This window comes from Scleropages formosus, chromosome 12 (assembly GCF_900964775.1).
Source record: "Scleropages formosus chromosome 12, fSclFor1.1, whole genome shotgun sequence".
Taxonomy (NCBI): domain Eukaryota; kingdom Metazoa; phylum Chordata; class Actinopteri; order Osteoglossiformes; family Osteoglossidae; genus Scleropages; species Scleropages formosus.
The window spans coordinates 4,613,832-4,631,335 of record NC_041817.1 but is presented as its reverse complement, the minus strand read 5'-3'; the positions used below and the strand labels follow the sequence as shown (position 1 = coordinate 4,631,335).

The 17,504-nt window shown below is 40.6% G+C and overlaps 1 protein-coding gene across 3 annotated transcripts in view; it reads left to right on the top strand.

The window, feature by feature from the left end:
* The window catches only part of ksr2 (kinase suppressor of ras 2), a 113,626-nt gene that overhangs the window by 78,709 nt on the left and 17,413 nt on the right, over positions 1–17,504 (top strand). For all 3 annotated transcript variants that reach the window (XM_018740516.2, XM_018740515.2, XM_018740514.2), the window contains exons 8-16: positions 471–554; positions 2,568–2,635; positions 3,809–3,829; positions 4,105–4,211; positions 7,751–7,919; positions 8,335–8,376; positions 8,713–8,779; positions 15,565–15,613; positions 16,701–17,056. In XM_018740516.2, the coding sequence (XP_018596032.1) occupies positions 471–554; positions 2,568–2,635; positions 3,809–3,829; positions 4,105–4,211; positions 7,751–7,919; positions 8,335–8,376; positions 8,713–8,779; positions 15,565–15,613; positions 16,701–17,056 (963 nt within the window). The remainder of the gene's footprint in view (positions 1–470; positions 555–2,567; positions 2,636–3,808; positions 3,830–4,104; positions 4,212–7,750; positions 7,920–8,334; positions 8,377–8,712; positions 8,780–15,564; positions 15,614–16,700; positions 17,057–17,504) is intronic.

Here is a 17,504-nt window from a genome sequence, read left to right as displayed (position 1 = left end):
CAAACCTCTGTGAGGAAAGGTACATAAATCTTAATCTTCTGTTGCCACGAAAGTATTCTTCATCCAAAGCACTGAACTGTATTTATTGTCAAGCACACTGCAAATATATCTGCGTGGAGGTGTCAGTGGGAGAGTGTGCTGCAGTGCCTGATGGGAATTTCTCTATTGAATGATTAGAGTGCTGCTCTATTGCTGTGGCCCTTGCCTTTTATAACCATTCCAATAGTTAGAGGAAAACAGAATATGAAAAAAATGGCTGGAAGGTCCAGGCTGACTGTCTCAATTGCTAACACTAGACTGGTGGGGAAAGCAGGCATCAGGACACGAACAGGGCCTCATGGATTTTTTTTTTTTACATTTTGCACCCTTTGCTGAATTATTTCCATGGTGCTACATGTAGTGGCACCTTTCTTTTACATATTTTTTCCCTCTTTGATGTAGACATTTATTTTTATTTTCTTTCTTTGCAGATTTTCAACAAAATATTGGATGTCTCAGACATGCACGGTGTGTGGAAAAGGAATGTTGTTCGGACTAAAATGTAAAAACTGCAAGTATGTCCCTACATTTACTGATTTGCTGAAAGATGCTATTCTGTTATCATGTTCAAAACTGTCTTAGCTCTTGCCAAGGTCCATTTTTCCATGTCTTATTTACTACAGTACTGCATTTGCCTTAATAAGTAAGCAGATATTTATTCTTCTCCATGGATTTATTAGTAAAATGATTGACATAGGGTAGCAGTATAATAAACATTTGGGCTTGATGCTTAGTGTTGGATTCATGGGTCATTTGCTAAACAGACCTTTTCAGTATGAGGAATTGCGGTAGAAAACTGACATTTATGAGGGCATATGTCGGTACTTCTCGCTTCACTCTGTAGATCCACATTGGCTTTCTATACGTGTCCAATTTCTTTCTGTGTATTTGATGATAGGCCAATGTGGACATCAATAGATTCATCCTGTAAACAAGTATTTTCCATACTTTTCATGAAGATACAAAAATATTAACACCCAAAGCTATGGGGGTTATTTTTAAAGTTACACTAAGCCACAAAACCACCAATCAGGTGATTGATTTAACCTTACCAAACATTTTGGAACCATGTATAACCATGTATAACCAATGTTATACTTTTCTCATATATTACGAAGAGCACAAAAATACAGACTGTAACTGGAACTGTCCTGTAATGTTTTGCATCCTGATACCCCTGGGTACAGGGATGATACAAGACTTTGTTCTTGTCTGAGTGGAGAGCTTTCTTTATTCTTCTCAGCTCTTCATCATGGGGATTCAAACATTTTGTACATAATTAGTAAGTTTAAAATTCATAATAAGCACATCTGAATACTCTAATTGGTGTTAATGATGTGTACAACATATTATTTGGCTGAATGGCACAGTCACTGCCAATTTAACTGAATGAATTTGATATCAGGACAATGAATTTTGTATGAACCATGCTGCAGCGATTAACATCCTCTTTATCGTAATTTCAGAAGTTTTGTCTGCACAACTGTGGCAGTGTTGTGGTTGTTTCCATCAACATTTTTACAGTGACCGTGCTATAGTCATCAGAATCTGGTGATAGAAAGTTTTTGAAAAAAATGTGTAAAGATCTATAGAACACACACACACACATTTTCAGAACCGCTTGTCCCTTACGGGGTCACGGGGAACCGGAGCCTACCTGGCAACACAGGGCATAAGGCCGGAGGGGGAAGGAGACGCACCCAGGACGGGACGCCAGTCCGTCACAAGGCACCCCAAGCGGGACTCGAACCCCAGACCCACCAGAGAGTAGGACTGCGGTCCAACCCACTGCGCCACCGCACCCCCCACTCTATAGAACACATAAATATTATTATTGTTTGAAACATTATTATTAGTCGTCATTATGTTTATGTTTTTTTTGTTTAGCAACATGTGCATATCCTGTTTTTTGCAAAAACAGTCCCAATTATTTTACTGAAAGAACTTCTCTTTGTTTATGTGTGAGACAAAATAAGCTTTTACCTGTAAAAAATGTATGGTTTTGAAGCTACTCTTACAGGGACTCTAAATAAAAGCATGCTGAAAGCATGTTCAAGACTGGATCCACTGAAGTACAGTGTTTGCCAGGTGAAGAGGTGCCCAGTAGGTGTATACCCAATTTGAGAGAACTCAGCAGGGAGTGCCACCAGACTAAAACATATGCTGTTTTCGAAAGAGAGTTAACACTTTGCTGCCTCTGTGACCTGAAATGACAGTTTGGAGGAATGGAGTGCTCAAAACAGAGAATGCCAGGATTGCAGATAGGGCATATTGTGAAAAACTGAAACTGAAAAAGTTCTTTTTGTGAACTTGTCAGGATGTTCAGACTTGGCAATTATTTTATTGTGTATCATATTGCATAACAGGCGTATAGTGGGGGAGGCTTAATTTGTATCCAGTTATTATTTTTTGCATATTAATTCCTTCTCCATGCACACTTCTCCAGAGCGGTGGGTGTGTGTGTTTCTATCTGCTAACAGAGCTGACCCAACAGGATCTAAGGTGATTGTTCTACTATTGTTTTGTAGGTTGAAGTGCCACAACAAATGTACCAAAGAAGCACCACCTTGCCATTTACTAATCATCCACCGTGGAGGTAGGGCCTCGGTATCGGCTGTTCAGTTCCACAGTGGTGCACGGCCTTGAGCAAAAGCACAGTTCACCGTTGAGCTTGACCATGTGTATGTGTATGCTGTCACCCGTAATTCTGGGGTCCAGTGAAAAAACAATTAAACTGCATGATAACCACACTCCCACCAAGAGGCTGATATTGAGCGGAGAGAATGAGAGGATCGCTTTTCAGCGAGGGCAAGAGCATTTTTTAAGGAGTAGGTGTACTGATGTTTCAGTTCACATGCACAACACAGCTATAACGGAGAAAATACGCTTTGCATTCAGTTAACAGTGCCAGAGTGGAAAATGCTCTTTCATTCCCAGATCTCACAGAAACAGAGACCATGTTGTAATGCTTTACTATGAGTCGCAATTTGTGAACCAGGCGTGATTTGTCTGTGTACAGTGCTGTGGAAAAGTTTTTGATTTTTCTGTTTGATTTTCATTTGTTATTGCAAATTTATGGCATCAAAATCTTTTTTTTTCTTGTTTTTGTTTCTTTTTTAAACCAAGATCTAGTGAATTAAGTCTGGCTTTGTTCAGTCAAGGGACTCTAATTATCCCTTAATTGTGTTGATTTAGCTAAGGGGCAATTACTTTTTCAGTTCTGTTGAACAACTTTGTTTATGAAATAAGTTTTACAAATTTCTTATTTGTTCACTCACGTGCCTTTTATCTAATACTAAATTTGGGTTGAGCACCTGAATACATTCAGTGTCAAAAATTAGAGGAAATCGGGATGAAGCAAATACTTTTTTTCTCAGCACTGTATTTGCAATTCTGTAATATTCTCTATTACAGGTAAAATTGTCTTACAGAATGTTTAGAAAATGCAAAAGGTTTCTTCTGGCAGGATATGAAGTAACTTGAATCTTTTTTCTTGCTGTTTATTTTCAGTCGTTTTTCAATGGTTGGTTAGCATTTAGCATCTGGTAGTAGCTTCAGAATCATGTGAAGGGTTTCTTCAGTGGTCTGTGTTCCTGCGGAGTCCACATTTACCTTTTGTTTGAGACAGTTCAATGCAAGCATGCACTTCACTATGGCTCTGATACACTGCTGAGGTGCCAAGTGTTTCTGAGCCTCTGTCAATGATTTTGATGTCTTTTCTTGCCTCTGAAGTGTGTTCAGTAATTCTCTCTCTTGTCTTCTTCAAAAGATCACCAAGGAACGACCCAAGGTAAATCAGTCTATTCATACAAGTGAATGTTTCTGATTGCACTGACACTCCAATTTTCTGACAGAGTGATGAATTTGTGCAGGAGAGTGGTGCTACTGTTAGTGTCATATTGCATGACAAAAACTTTTGGAAGGTGCTGATATACTTCAGATGGGTCCTTCCTTAGTTTTTATGTGTGTGGAAAGCATTTTAGTAGAGAACTACTGTGGAGAAGTATGATGAAGTCTTATTCCTTTTGCAAGTTTGGGAAAAGTTTCACCTACTCTTCTTCTCAGCTCGCCTGGTCAGGACCGAGTCTGTACCATGTGATATCAACAACCCGCTCAGGTACACGGATTTGCATATCAGCCAAACGCTCCCTAAAACCAACAAGATCAACAAGGTAGGTTCTTTACCGTGGTGAGGAAGTCTTGTGGCTTGCCATTACAGACATTATTTCTGCCATTTGAGGAAACACTGCATGTGACTGATCAACAGTCTGTACTCCCACAAGATGTACTGTATGTCAAGGCCCCTAAACCCTAAAAGTAGCTGGTAGTGTAGTGCTTAGAGCCAGTGCCTTTGGGTGCAAAGGTTACTGGTTCTAATCTCCCATCTAGCTGTAGTGTTCTTAAGCAAGGTACTTATACTAAAACTGCTCTAGTAAAATTATCCACCTATATAAAGGGGTAAGTGGCTCAGTATTGTAAGTTCCTTTGAAGAAAAGTGTCAGATAAATGTATAAAGAGGTGCATGAAGCTGTAGGTCTGATTATAATGTCATGAGTATCATATACAGTAATCATATTGTGACCAATTTCAAGGACAGTAGGAAAAGCTTCTTTTAGTGCAGCTGGATCAGCATAGGGTCTTAGCTGTGCTTCTCTCCACAGTGACATACAACTCAGAGTAAACAGAAGTGCATTTCCTAACAAAGAATCATAGATGCAGACATTTGACTGTTGAAGTATAGTCAGTTTGTCCCATCCTGCCATTTTTTTTTGCACATTACATGACTAGCTGCCTATAGCATTGAATGGAAATACAAGGGTGATGGTGATGGAGGGTGTATTGCAAATTAATGGAGCTATCAGGAGATCTGGAGAGAAGTGAATCCAAAAGAGGTAGGTTTCGAGACCTTTCTTGAATCATGGAAGAGATTCAGCAGTTCCAAAAAACAGAGGGAGCTCATTCCACCACAGGAAGCCAAAACCAAGAACCTATGACTTAAAAAATTGTATGTCTCATAAGTGGGACCATAAAATGGCGATGTGTGGAGGAGAGTAACACTCTTGCTGAGGTGTAAGGTATGATCAGTCCCTGGAGATATTGTGGTACAGATCCTTTGACCATTTTGTAGGCAATAACCAAAGTGTGAACTTCATATGGGCAGCTGCAGGAAGCCAACGGAGACAAGGAAGGGAGAGACATGAGAACACTTTCGTAGGTCAAACACAACTTGCGCTGCAGCATTCAATGTAAGCGGAAAAGGCTTGATGGCTGAGGCTAGAAGACCAGACACAGGGAATTGCGGTAGTCCAGGTGGGATATCACCATGGGCATGACCAGAAGTTGCATGTGAAGTTGAGTGTGTTTTGAGATATGAGCCCACCCTGCAGATGTTTTACAGTTTAATTGTGGCTTGGACACTGAAGTGTCACCTCAGGGATCACAGGGATGTTCTTGACTCCAGAGAACAGCAGCTCCTAAGTTTGACCCTTTTGTCCTGCTTCTACATACAATTACTTGCAGACTACTTTTGCAGCAATTATATTTCTCCATGCTTTGCTGTTACTGCTGGAAAAATGTGTCAGATTTATTGAATATGCTTTGTTGTTTTTTCCAAGAATTTCTCTGAGAGTGGGAGACTGTTTTTAAAAGCCTGTCCCAGTGACCTAATGTTGTGTTAATTTCTAAGATGCATTTAGTTGCTGTGGGAAGAACACTGAGTCGTTGCTAAGGATAGGAGGAACCGCTGAAATTGACTGCAATTTACTGTCACTACTGAAAGCAGTTTCTGTGAGGTTGTCCTTGCCACACTAAACCTGAGCTGAAAATAAGCCAATATGACACATTAGAATGAAAGAAGTGGTTGTGCTATTAGACACTGTGCATTGGAAAATGCTCTAATAAAGGGAATTGGTGGGACAACAACAAAGGGACTTTACAACTACATTCTGAAAAATAACCTAATTATGCTGGAGTCATTGCTGCTGCCATGTATTGTTAGACATCATGTGGTAAATAAGTCCCATAGGAGACATTATTACCTGCTTCACGTGCAAGGGGCAAGACCTAATGCAACATCTCATTTAATGGCCTCAGAGGGGTCACAAAGGTCTGACCATGAAGCTTAACACAACTTGGGTGGCACAGCAAGTAGCACTGCTGTCTCACAGTGCCTGGGTGGTGTGAGACAATGTGGGTTTGATCCCTGTTCAGTTTGTGTGGTGTTTTTATGTTCTCCTCTGTGTCTGTGTGGGTTTCCTCCCACAGTCTAAAGACACGCTGTTCAGATTCCCCCATAGTGTGTGAGTGACGCAGAGAGAGTGTTGGATGAGTGACCCAGTGGAAGTAGTGTATCTAGCAGTGGACACTACATAGTATCCATTGTAAGTTGCTTTGGAGAAAAGTGTCTGCATAACAACAAGGTCCTTTTTTTCATGTGAAAGCTAGCTAGCAGAGTCCCAGTTTCACACACACACACAATGTCTACAACTGGTTGTGGTGCCCCAAAGCCTAGCCAGGCAACACAGGGCACAAGGCTTGAGGGGGAGGGAACACACAGGACAGGATGCCAGTCTACCACAACATACCCCAAGCAGGACTTGAACCCCCAACCTACCACAGAGCAGACCCCTGCCAAACCCACCTCACCACCATGCCCCACTGTCCTAGTTTTATGTAGTTGTATTGAAGGAGGAGGAACACTAGTAAACTATTGAAAAATTTATTACTAGTGATATACCAATAAAATTATCCCCCATTTGGTTCATGAGAACTCGAGATTACATATGGTTTAATTTAATACTGCTACATCAATTTATGAAGCATTGCTTCTCATTTACGAGGATTGAATTTTGGTTTTTGTCCATCTCCTCACATCTGAGCAGAGCCAGACCAGAGCTACCATATGGTCATCTTTAAATTTATAGTTCAGCTTGTACTGCCTTAAGATCTCAACCTCCATGACCCCTTGTTTGATAGTTTCACCTGTTATAATTTCAGTAATCATGGTTTCCGTTTTGACCAAACCGAGGCAACTTGTCTAGTGAGTGAGAATTTATTTCCACTGTTTTAATTGATTTCTGTTTTCTTCACTATTCTCTATTCTGCATTAAAGTTTGAATTAACACATGAAATGTTGTATCATATGTACGTAGATTTTCTTTCAGAACTTGTGAAATGTATTGTATATTGTAAGTATGAAAGGGCCGAACAAGCACATGTAGACAGCTATACAGTGTTATAAAGTAATTAATGAAGGAAACTGCTTTGTTATGTTTTGCTCTATCTAATGTTGACTATAACAGTAATTATGTCACTTTAATGGATTTGGTTACGTTTATCATAAATTGGTGTCAATTTTAGAACTCGAGAAGGCACGAAATTTTTTTACCAAGGAAAGCAAACACAGTTATAGCTTAATTTTATGAGAATTCACCTTACAGAGGCAAAGTCAGAGAAGTCAGTCTTCTGGTGCTAGTATTATTAGATTGAATTGATGTTTTGGAATACTCACAATGCGATTAGACTTCCCAGTGGAAATGATATTTGAGACAGATATAATCCTTTATTAACATTATGGATTTGTTATTTACTCATGCTGAAAAAATTTTCATATTTTAGTAGCAGCAGTTTTTTTAACAGTTTTGGGAACAAAAGCCACATGGGAACAGTTGGGAATACTTCATTAATCGTTAATAACTGTTTGATTTTGCAGGACCACATTCCTGTTCCATACCAGCCAGATTCCAGCAGTAATCCTTCATCCACAACCTCTTCCACACCTTCATCTCCAGCCCCTCCTCTTCCTCCAAGCGCTACTCCCCCCTCCCCCCTACACCCATCCCCCCAGTGCACAAGGCAGCAGAAACAGTTCAACTTGACTGGTAGGTAATTTCTTTCACACTTTAGTAATGACTAATGCCATGTGACAGAAGCTGCATGTATTCAGTTATGACTGCAGATATTTCCAATTTATACATTTCTTACTGAGCAATTAATATTATTGAGCTAAGCTGTAAAAAATTGTTATGAATGAATGAAACACATGAGCTTTGCTGAAGGTCTATAGGTTTGATTTTTTGTTTTATTACAGTTTATTCATGTCAAACCATATAGAAAGGGTTAAGGACAAGTAATACACAATTTTGTCACATTCTGCCATAAAATAGCTTCCTGGCATAACTTCTTGAAAACGATGTCATGCTTGAATTTTCTGGCATTTAAGTGGTTATTAGGGTGCCATAAGCCACCCCTGTGGAATAACATGGTTGCACTTGGCCCTTCCTTTTTTGTCTCCAGCCCCTCATTACTTCAAATATAAGCAGCAGTTCATCTTTCCGGGTGAGTACACCATAATTGATCATTATCCATTCCCATAATGCACTGCATCAAAGTTGTCAAAGGTCTTTTGAAGTCAGTCCCTCTGAACCACATTTTGCACAGATAATCTATTTAGTCCCTTGATTACGGGTCGCTCCACGGTCTGTTAAGTAGGATGGACAGTAGACATGGGGTTCTTTGATAAATGTTTAACAAAGGGGCAATGCAGTTGTTCTGGTACTTGGACCTCTTAAGTGAGGCTGATGCAGGCCCATGTGACCCGCCAGCGGTTCCACCATTATTACATCATCACATTTGGATTGGCTCCTTCTCTCAACTCTCCTTCTCTTGCATTAGATGTCACACTGGAGGCACCATGCAGAGCCCCTCAAGTCATCCTGCACCCTGTCCTCTCCGAACCAGGGTGAGACACCTTTTTTTGTTACTGTTAATTGATTCGTTGTTGAACATTTACTGATTTGTTGTTATGCTCTTCTCTAAAGCAAATTATTGCAATTTACTTACAACAATTTACCCATTCATACAGCTGGGTAATTTTATTTTACCAAAGCAATTGAGAGTAAGCACCTTGCTGTCATGACCCACATGGACAATACCCCTAGTGGCCAGAGGAGACGCCACTTGGTTCCACTAGTCCAGGCCCATACACCGGTACACAATGTGATAATCAGTCACATATTTACATTTACATTTATATTTATTTATTTAGCTGACACTTTTCTCCAAAGTGACTTCCAATGGATACTATGTAGTGTTATCAGCCCACACAATATACACATAGAAAAGCAGCAAACAGCCAAAGCAAGATTGCTGATTCTCAGTCAGCGTTCTACTGCAATTTCCTTGCGAACCTTAGTTACTCCCCCATTTCCCAAGTTTTGTTCCATAGGTGTTCATATACCAGTCCCAAGTGCCTGTCCTGTCTGTGCCTGCCTTTTGAGGTCCTTTTGTCCAGGTCCAGTGTTCCAGTCCAGTATTTCATCATACCTCTCTATTCAAGTCCCTTTCACAGATCCAGGTTGCAATTTTCACCTTTGTAAAAATGCATTGAGCATCTGCATGTCCCATGTTCATCATTTGACCTCTACACTGTACTTTCCAGTTTGTACTGTGCACTTTTAAATACACTCTCCATGTGGGGTCATTATACTTTACTTTACAGTAATACACATCTATGTCGGTCTCACATCCGGACGTGACACTTGCTCAAGGGTATTACAGCAGAAGGTGGAATTTGAAATGCGGCCTTACAAAGTCAAAGATGGGAATTCTAACCATTACGCCAACTGCTGCTCCACATCAGCCATTTCTGGAGTTATGTGTTTTACTATAGTAGTTCTGGTTAAGTAACCGTTGCGGAAGTGCCACACATTCCTTCCTAGAATTCTAAAATTGTTACCTGCTTTCCCAGGCATCGACTTTTTGTTGGCATTTTTTGATTTGAGTGAATGCAACAAAATGCGCAAGCAAATTTCCATCAGAAATGCAGCCAGATGAAACACTACAAACTAAAATTTAATGCAACGCTAAATATAGGTAATTAATTGTGTATTCAATCATTGTGTCTGTCTGGATTTTGGAAGGATTCCCCAAAGACACACAGTATTAAACATTCAAAGTTTACATTCATTGATGCCTTTTTACAAAGCAACTTACAGTTATTTACCCATTAATACAGCTGGGTAATTTTACTGGAACAATTTAGGGTAAGCACCTTGCTCAAGGGTACTACAGCCGAAGGTGGGAATCAAAACTGTGACCTTTGGGTCCAAAGGCAGTAGCTCTAACCACTACACTATCAGCTGTCCCCAAGTTAAATAGAAATCTCAGCAAAAAGAAAACCGAATTACAAAAGTCTGGTAAATTCAATGTGCAGCTGATTTGAAGTTTGGAGAAATAATTAAAATTGAAAGGCCATTTCATTAAGTAGCTGCAAGACAGAAACACTGGCTATTTCATGTAGACAGGTCAAGTGCCCCTTTGGGTTTGGTTTAGATGGCTTAGCCATAGTCCAGGCAGTATGGCTTTTGCATGCATCACCCTTTTCTCACTCAGCATATCATTATCTAGAGAAAAGAGACAAATAAGAGAGTGCTGTGTTGGTGAAAGACAGCATGGGTGACCCCTCAAGGGGGTGAATGAGTCTGGGTATCTACATCACTGGGAATGATTTATATTTACCCCAAATCTCTACTTTAAAATCTTTATATTATGAAAAAATTATACATGAAATGAGGTTTAAGTAAAATTCATATGTAGAAAGGTATATTTTTCACATATAGGAATTTTTAATAGAGACATGAAGAAAGCAACTGCGGAAATATACAGTAATTAAATCACTGTACCATGTTGCCCCTAAGCAAAGTTAATTTAAATTCTCCTATACTGCATCTGCTACATAAACAGATGCAAAGTGTTTATGGATATATCTTTTAGCTGAAAGATGTATTAAGTGTTTTTGCATATCACCATCTTTTTGGCAAGCGCATAAAAACCAAGTCATCTGACTGACATGTAGTGAAGGCTTCCTGCTTGTCTTCTGCAAAGCAACAGTATCTCCCAGTTTTTAAGGACAAAAAGTAGCCAAAAAATTTCCTCCTTATTTATTTATTTTTCTTTTTGCTTCCTCTCCTGCTGCAAATGTATGTAGAGATCACATTAAGGTAATGTGGGAATTAAAAGTCTGGGTTTTATGAATATGCCTCATGGACATTCACATCAGAGCAGACGTGAAATGTACTTTATGTTAATGGCCAAAGGCCCTCTGTTTATAAGTTAGGAGAACCCAGCCATGGGGGTTGGGAGTTCAGGAAAAAGAGGGGCATGAAAGTCATGCCATGACATGACCTTGTTCTGGTTAATGGCTGCACTGCAACATCTGCTGCCTTTTAGGGGATGATACGAATATTGGTGCTTACACATTTGAACTGAGTGTTTAATTGTGATAATGGAATTTTACTGTCATCACTGTCCTTTTTTTCCTTTTTTACTGTGACTTTGTGGAGTTAATATAGAAGCCGCAGTTAGAGACCACATTCAAGGAGATTTTGACCCAGTTTTTCTCAGAGGAATAAAATAAAAAGTAAACTATGTATCTGCATTCCTAACTGAACTTTTGTAGATGTCATACTACTACTGACACATTAATTTTTTAATTGAAATGTAAAATCTTCGACGTGTTTAAGACATATTTCAGCAAGTTGTACTTGCCCAGTTACCCGTACAATTTGCATGCACTGAAACAGTGAGTTATGTGCCAGTGACTCAGTGTATCATAGTGTATCGCAGTATGACTCAGTATGTATGGTGCCAGACACACTGGTTCTAGCAGCTGAGAAACGGCTAAACTGCACTGTCAATAGTCTGCAGTCAATGATGCTATAAACACTAAAATTAGTCAGCGGCAGTCCTTTTGGTCTAAAATCCTCTTTGATAGAAAAGTTTTGAGGAAAATGGCAAAACTTGTGCAAGGTGACAGTTGGGCAAAAAGTAAGACCGTAATAGCTCTGTACAACAGTGGTCCACAGAAGGTCCTTGCAATATACAACTTATCAAACACTGAAGTGGACAGGGACACAGCAGCAGAAGACACTGGCTGCTTCCACTACTGTCAGGTCAGAAGAAGAGTCCAGGCTTTAGTCAACACATCATTACCAAAGCTTTATGATTAAAGGGAATGTCTTCTGGGTACACATTGGGCCCCTTAGTACCTGTTGAACAATGCTGAATGCTACAGTATATATAAAAATTGTTCATGTCATCTTTACAGTTTACCCTTTTACAAATGGATTTTCAAAGCATGGTAATGCACCATGTGTCAAAGCGTCTCAGGATAGTTCCTCAAAGATGACAGTGTGTTCAGTTTCGAATGAGCTGAAATGGGATGTTCACAATACGAATGTGCCTCCCCACAAATTTACAGGAACTGTGTGGTGCCCTTGAATAAGCTTGGTTCTTGCATCTTGTTGACCATATGCCTTGAAGAAATCAGGCCTCTCAGCAGGCAAAAGGGGAACATAGATGGTACTAGGTAGGTATGCCTTATAAATTTGCTTGTGTTTTTATGTATGATGCATACTGTTACCATGGTGACCAAAGTGGAGATAATAGTGAAAGAAGAAAGTGGTGAGAAGATGACAATGCTTATAAGATGATTCAGTCAACACTGACTGAGCTTTTGGACATGAGGTATTTTTCATTTCCAGTCTTAATTTTTTTGTCATTAGAATATACATACATACATTGTCTGAACAGCTCATCCCATAAAGGGGGCTTGCAGGGAGCCAAAGCCTAACCCGGCAACACAAGGCAGAAGGCTGCAGGGGGAGGGAACACACTGAGGACAGGACACCAGTCTGTCGCAAGGCACCCCAAGCAGGACTTGAACCCCAGAACCACTGGAGAACAGAACCCGGTCCAACCCACTGCACCATCACACCCCACCTCGTTGGAATATAGAGTACTTCTAAAATTTATGGTGGCTATACCCTAGGTTTTTACAGAACCTAACTAGTAAATAACCCAAAGGACATATGTAGGGGCCAATGTATATATTGTATTCTCCTAGATCTCCAGCAGCATGTATGTATAGCATCAAGTGTAGTGTCCGGACAGGAGTCCGACACGGACGCGTGTTGCTATTACGTCCAAACACAGACGAAATGTAAAATGACCTCACGTGCAGCGTGATGTTAAAAGTGCACTGTGCGTACTGTAAGACACTCGGTGGAAGTGAAACAGGAAACACGAGACCAGGAAGCATACACGGTGTTTGAACTACGGTGAACAGTGAAACGCTACTCTGTGAGTATGACCGTAACCCCGAGACGTGACAAAATACCGGACTGGAACACTGGACCAGGACTGAAGAACAAGAGGCAGGAACTGACAGGACGGGCACTCGGGACTGGAACATGAACACCTAGGAAACAGACTGAGGGAACAAGAGACTACGAATCTCCAAGAGAGCACAATAGAACCGCTGATTAAGAATCCGCAAGTAGTTCTGCTCCGCTGGCTCCTTTTATACCTCCTTGTCCTATGAGACTGTGAGGTGATACGTGAGCGTTACCTAGCGGCACTGAGTGGCGCCGCCTCTGACCAGGAGGGGCAGTGACCCCGTGGGACGTGACATCAAGTACATAAGAAACAAAGCAGCCAGGAGCCACTGTAAATATCTACTCATATTCATATGGTGTCTAAAGAGTATGTTCCCTGTTTTGTTCAACTCTTTGACAACATGCCCCTCCAAAAATACTTTGTCACATATAGTATGTAGAGTTTGAAAAGTCACTGTCACTCACTTTATCTGATACTTTTCCAGTTTGAAGAGTACATTAATACTTCACAGGGAGATTTCCTGTCATATTTCTCTTTACCAAAACAATTTTGTAATGTTAATAACATATTTCAGTGTAATCCATTAACTTTTTTCTATGTGCCAAGCTAAACTGTACTCTGTAACTCTGTAACTCTGCAAAGATACACTGATATCCTCCATGACAGACACAGAAAACACATGTGAAGATGCTGAGATTAACAAGTTGCAGCTGTGCTCATGTATAGAAGCAAAAACACCACTCAAATCTGAACAAAGTGGCCCCGCCAGTTATAACCAGACTTGCACTGGTTTGGCCCTAAATGCTCTCTGAATATCCTGGCTGTGGCTAATGTGTCATGGAGAGCTATGTCAGAAGTAATTTCTGTCTTGGAGAAAAGGAAAGAAAGACATTAGAGATCCAAAATAGCACACAAGGGTTCGCTCACACAGGTCAGGGAGCTGAGTTCGGTGTATATATTGTGTGTCCTTCTATTAAACACAGTATGATTACACCTTTGTGCGGGTATGTAGTATATGGGGTATCAGGTGACGTAGTGATCAGAGCTGTTGCTTTGCACTCAAAGTACCCAGGTTCAGATCCCACCTCCTGCTGTAGTATCCTTGAGCAAGGTACATGCCCTGAATTGGTCTAGTAAAAATTGTTCAGCTGTGTAAAAGGGTAAAACATTGTACGTATCTTAACATTGTAAGTTGCCTTGGAGAAAAGCATCCCCTAAGTGTATAAATGTAAATGTGTATACATGGAATATAGGTGTTAGATGTCTGAGTACTGAAGTACTGAGTGTGATCTGATGGGTCTTCCTTTACTGTGTTTTTGTCACACTTACACATTTTCTTGAAATGATATGCACTAGCAGAAAAAGATTCAGAAAGCCCTATAATGGTGTGAGCAATAATTTCCTGATATGGTCTGGATCTCCTTGTCTTAGAAAGTAGTATTAATATAGTAATGAAAAGGCTAACATCTTCAGTGATCTTCTTCTCAACATTGATCCTCGGCTCTGTCCTTTTTACAGAATTTCTTTGATTGCATTCAGTTCCGATAGACATGTATTTTCAACAGTTGAGGAGCAAAAACATTTTCAATGGGTCTCCCTAACAAAACTAAGTTTGCTTAATATATTTGTAGGACTGCCTGAGGAGGCACCTTCAGCAGCAGTTTCATTCTCAGTGAAAGCTGCATAACCTGAAGGAATTCCTAGTGCAATTATAGTGCCACTAAAGTTTCAGTCCTTTGGAGACTCCATGTCAAATCACATTCACACTGTCTTGACTGTATACAGTGGACCAGCTAGACTCTGACATGTGACATTGTGTTTTCTTCTTCACCCTTAATCTGTAACTCATTTTAGTAAGACTCTCCCTGATAAGCCTGGCTTCTTCATGATGGTAATATACTGTATATATTTTTATATACCATAGAGAATAGCTTAATGTAGCTGACTATGGTAGCTGCAGCTTCTAAATTTTATTTCCTTAATGGCAATGCGGGTTGTTGGGTCGACGAATCCTTTCTGAGGTCTCGACAGTGTGCAGTCATTAGAGGAAAGGGATGTTCTAGGGTTTGTGCCATTACTGCACTGTTAGGTTTGGCCCCATGTCCATGACACTTAGGTCATGTGCCATCCCAAGCCATGCAGTAGCTCCAGAGGGTCATTAACATGCTCACAAATGTCACACACTGTCAGCATTGATTGCTGGGATGCAGAAAGCTCCTGCTGCTGAAGAAGCCCTGCCTGCTTGGATTATCGTCCACAGGCTTCGAAAATTAAATCCACTTGGTAGTTTCACTAGAAAATGTGAGTTTAAAATACTCATCCCTTTACATATGGTGTGTTTACTTTCAGCAATGAAGGAAATCCCCTTCTACAAATTGAAGTTGAACCTACATCCGAGGTGAGTCACGTACCTTCATATGTTTATAGTAGAAAGACCCCTTTTGCCTTGGTCTACATCCCCTGACAGCTTCAGTATTCCAAAATAATCTTCACCTAAAGTACTATTCTTAAATTCTATAACTAATTTTGGGGTGTTGGTCATTGTTGTAGATACAATCAGATAACATTACCTTTTTATTTACACTTTTTTATTATGGTTTGCACCATTAAGTCCCCCACCTAAGGCAAATAAAATGGAATACAGGCCTGTAATGGCTGTAGGGAAAAATACTGTTTATGTGAAAGTGTATCACCACCTATCACCACCCACAACATTCTATGTCCATGCTGAGAATTCACAAAGGTGGTGTAGAGAAAATGAAAATGCCCCATTTCCTGAAGCTGTACTCATATATATGGTGCTGTCTTCAACTGACCAAATTCACCATATTCTTGTAATCAGCTGTGTGTTCTTCCAGCTTTCTCTGAGCACTCAGGTGGTCTAGTTGCTGAGTCTGAATAACTGAAGTATTTTTTTGCTTGTTATCAAGTGGTAAGAGGAAGTCTTCATTTTGTGGCTGGATGTGACAGTACTTTACCGTACCTGTTATTCTGCCCTGTTCCAGGTCACATCCCCACTGCAAAGTTTGTCAGCATTTTCAAATCCAGCCCTAATTACCAACTGTCTAAGTAATGAGAAGAACACGGAATATGTTGAAGTGTTTATTCGTAGAACCGTGCCTCTGAAAAATAACAAGTGTGTTATAAGACGGTTGCGTGGTGATCATGTTGGAAAACAATTATCTGCTCAGGACAATGTGAAGTGTTGAAAGAAGGGTCAGGTGATTCTAATGCCTGAAACAAAATGTTATTTGTTCAGTTGAACAGATGCGCATCTGCTTTAACCCAGATCAGGTTTTTCTCTTAAAATTTAAAAATTCCAAATCCAGAAAAGGGACACTATTTTTTTCAAATTTAAATTCACTCATAATTGAGCTGTGGTCTCTCTTGGGTTCCTTGCAGATGCAGCGGTGTTTCTTCAGTTCTTTGTCTCTAGTGTGTCCAGCTGGTGTGAAAGTTGAACATCTTGCTGCCATCCATTGCAGAACGACGAGGCCGAAGACTCGCAGGACGAGTTCGAAGAGATGAACTTATCGCTCCTGTCAGCACGCAACTTCCCACGTAAGGCCAGCCAGACCAGCATCTTCCTGCAGGAGTGGGACATCCCATTTGAGCAGCTGGAGGTGGGCGAACTCATCGGCAAAGGCCGCTTTGGCCAGGTATATCACGGCCGCTGGCATGGAGAGGTGGCCATCCGCATCATTGATATTGAGCGCGACAATGAGGAACAGCTCAAGGCATTCAAGAGGGAGGTGATGGCCTACCGCAACACAAGGCATGAAAATGTGGTTCTCTTCATGGGTGCCTGCATGAGTCCCCCACACCTGGCCATCATCACCAGGTGAGTCCCTATGGGTGGTCTGAAAGTGATCTTTTTCAGACAATTCAAGGTTCTTTGGAGACCCATTAAAGCTTTTAAAATGGTTCATTAGAATTTTGCCCAATGGTCGCAGGCTTTATCCATCACCTACATATCTCGTTACATGTTTTTTATACTGCCCAAAACTCTCCTATCTGTTTGTATCTACAACAATGACTGCGTAAGGTCTCATCCAGTAAGTGGAATTTACTAGCTACAAAGGTGGTTTTTCTAGGAGTTTGCTGTGCAGGTCCTCACTGACACGCACCAAAGAAAAGAAAAAGCACACAAGTAGTATATATATGGGGTAATGCTATACAAAAATAACTATCATATGCCAACCAACAATGAAAGAACACACACACACATTTCCAGAACCACTTGTCCCACACGGGGTTGCGGGGAATCAGAGCCTACCCGGTAACACAGG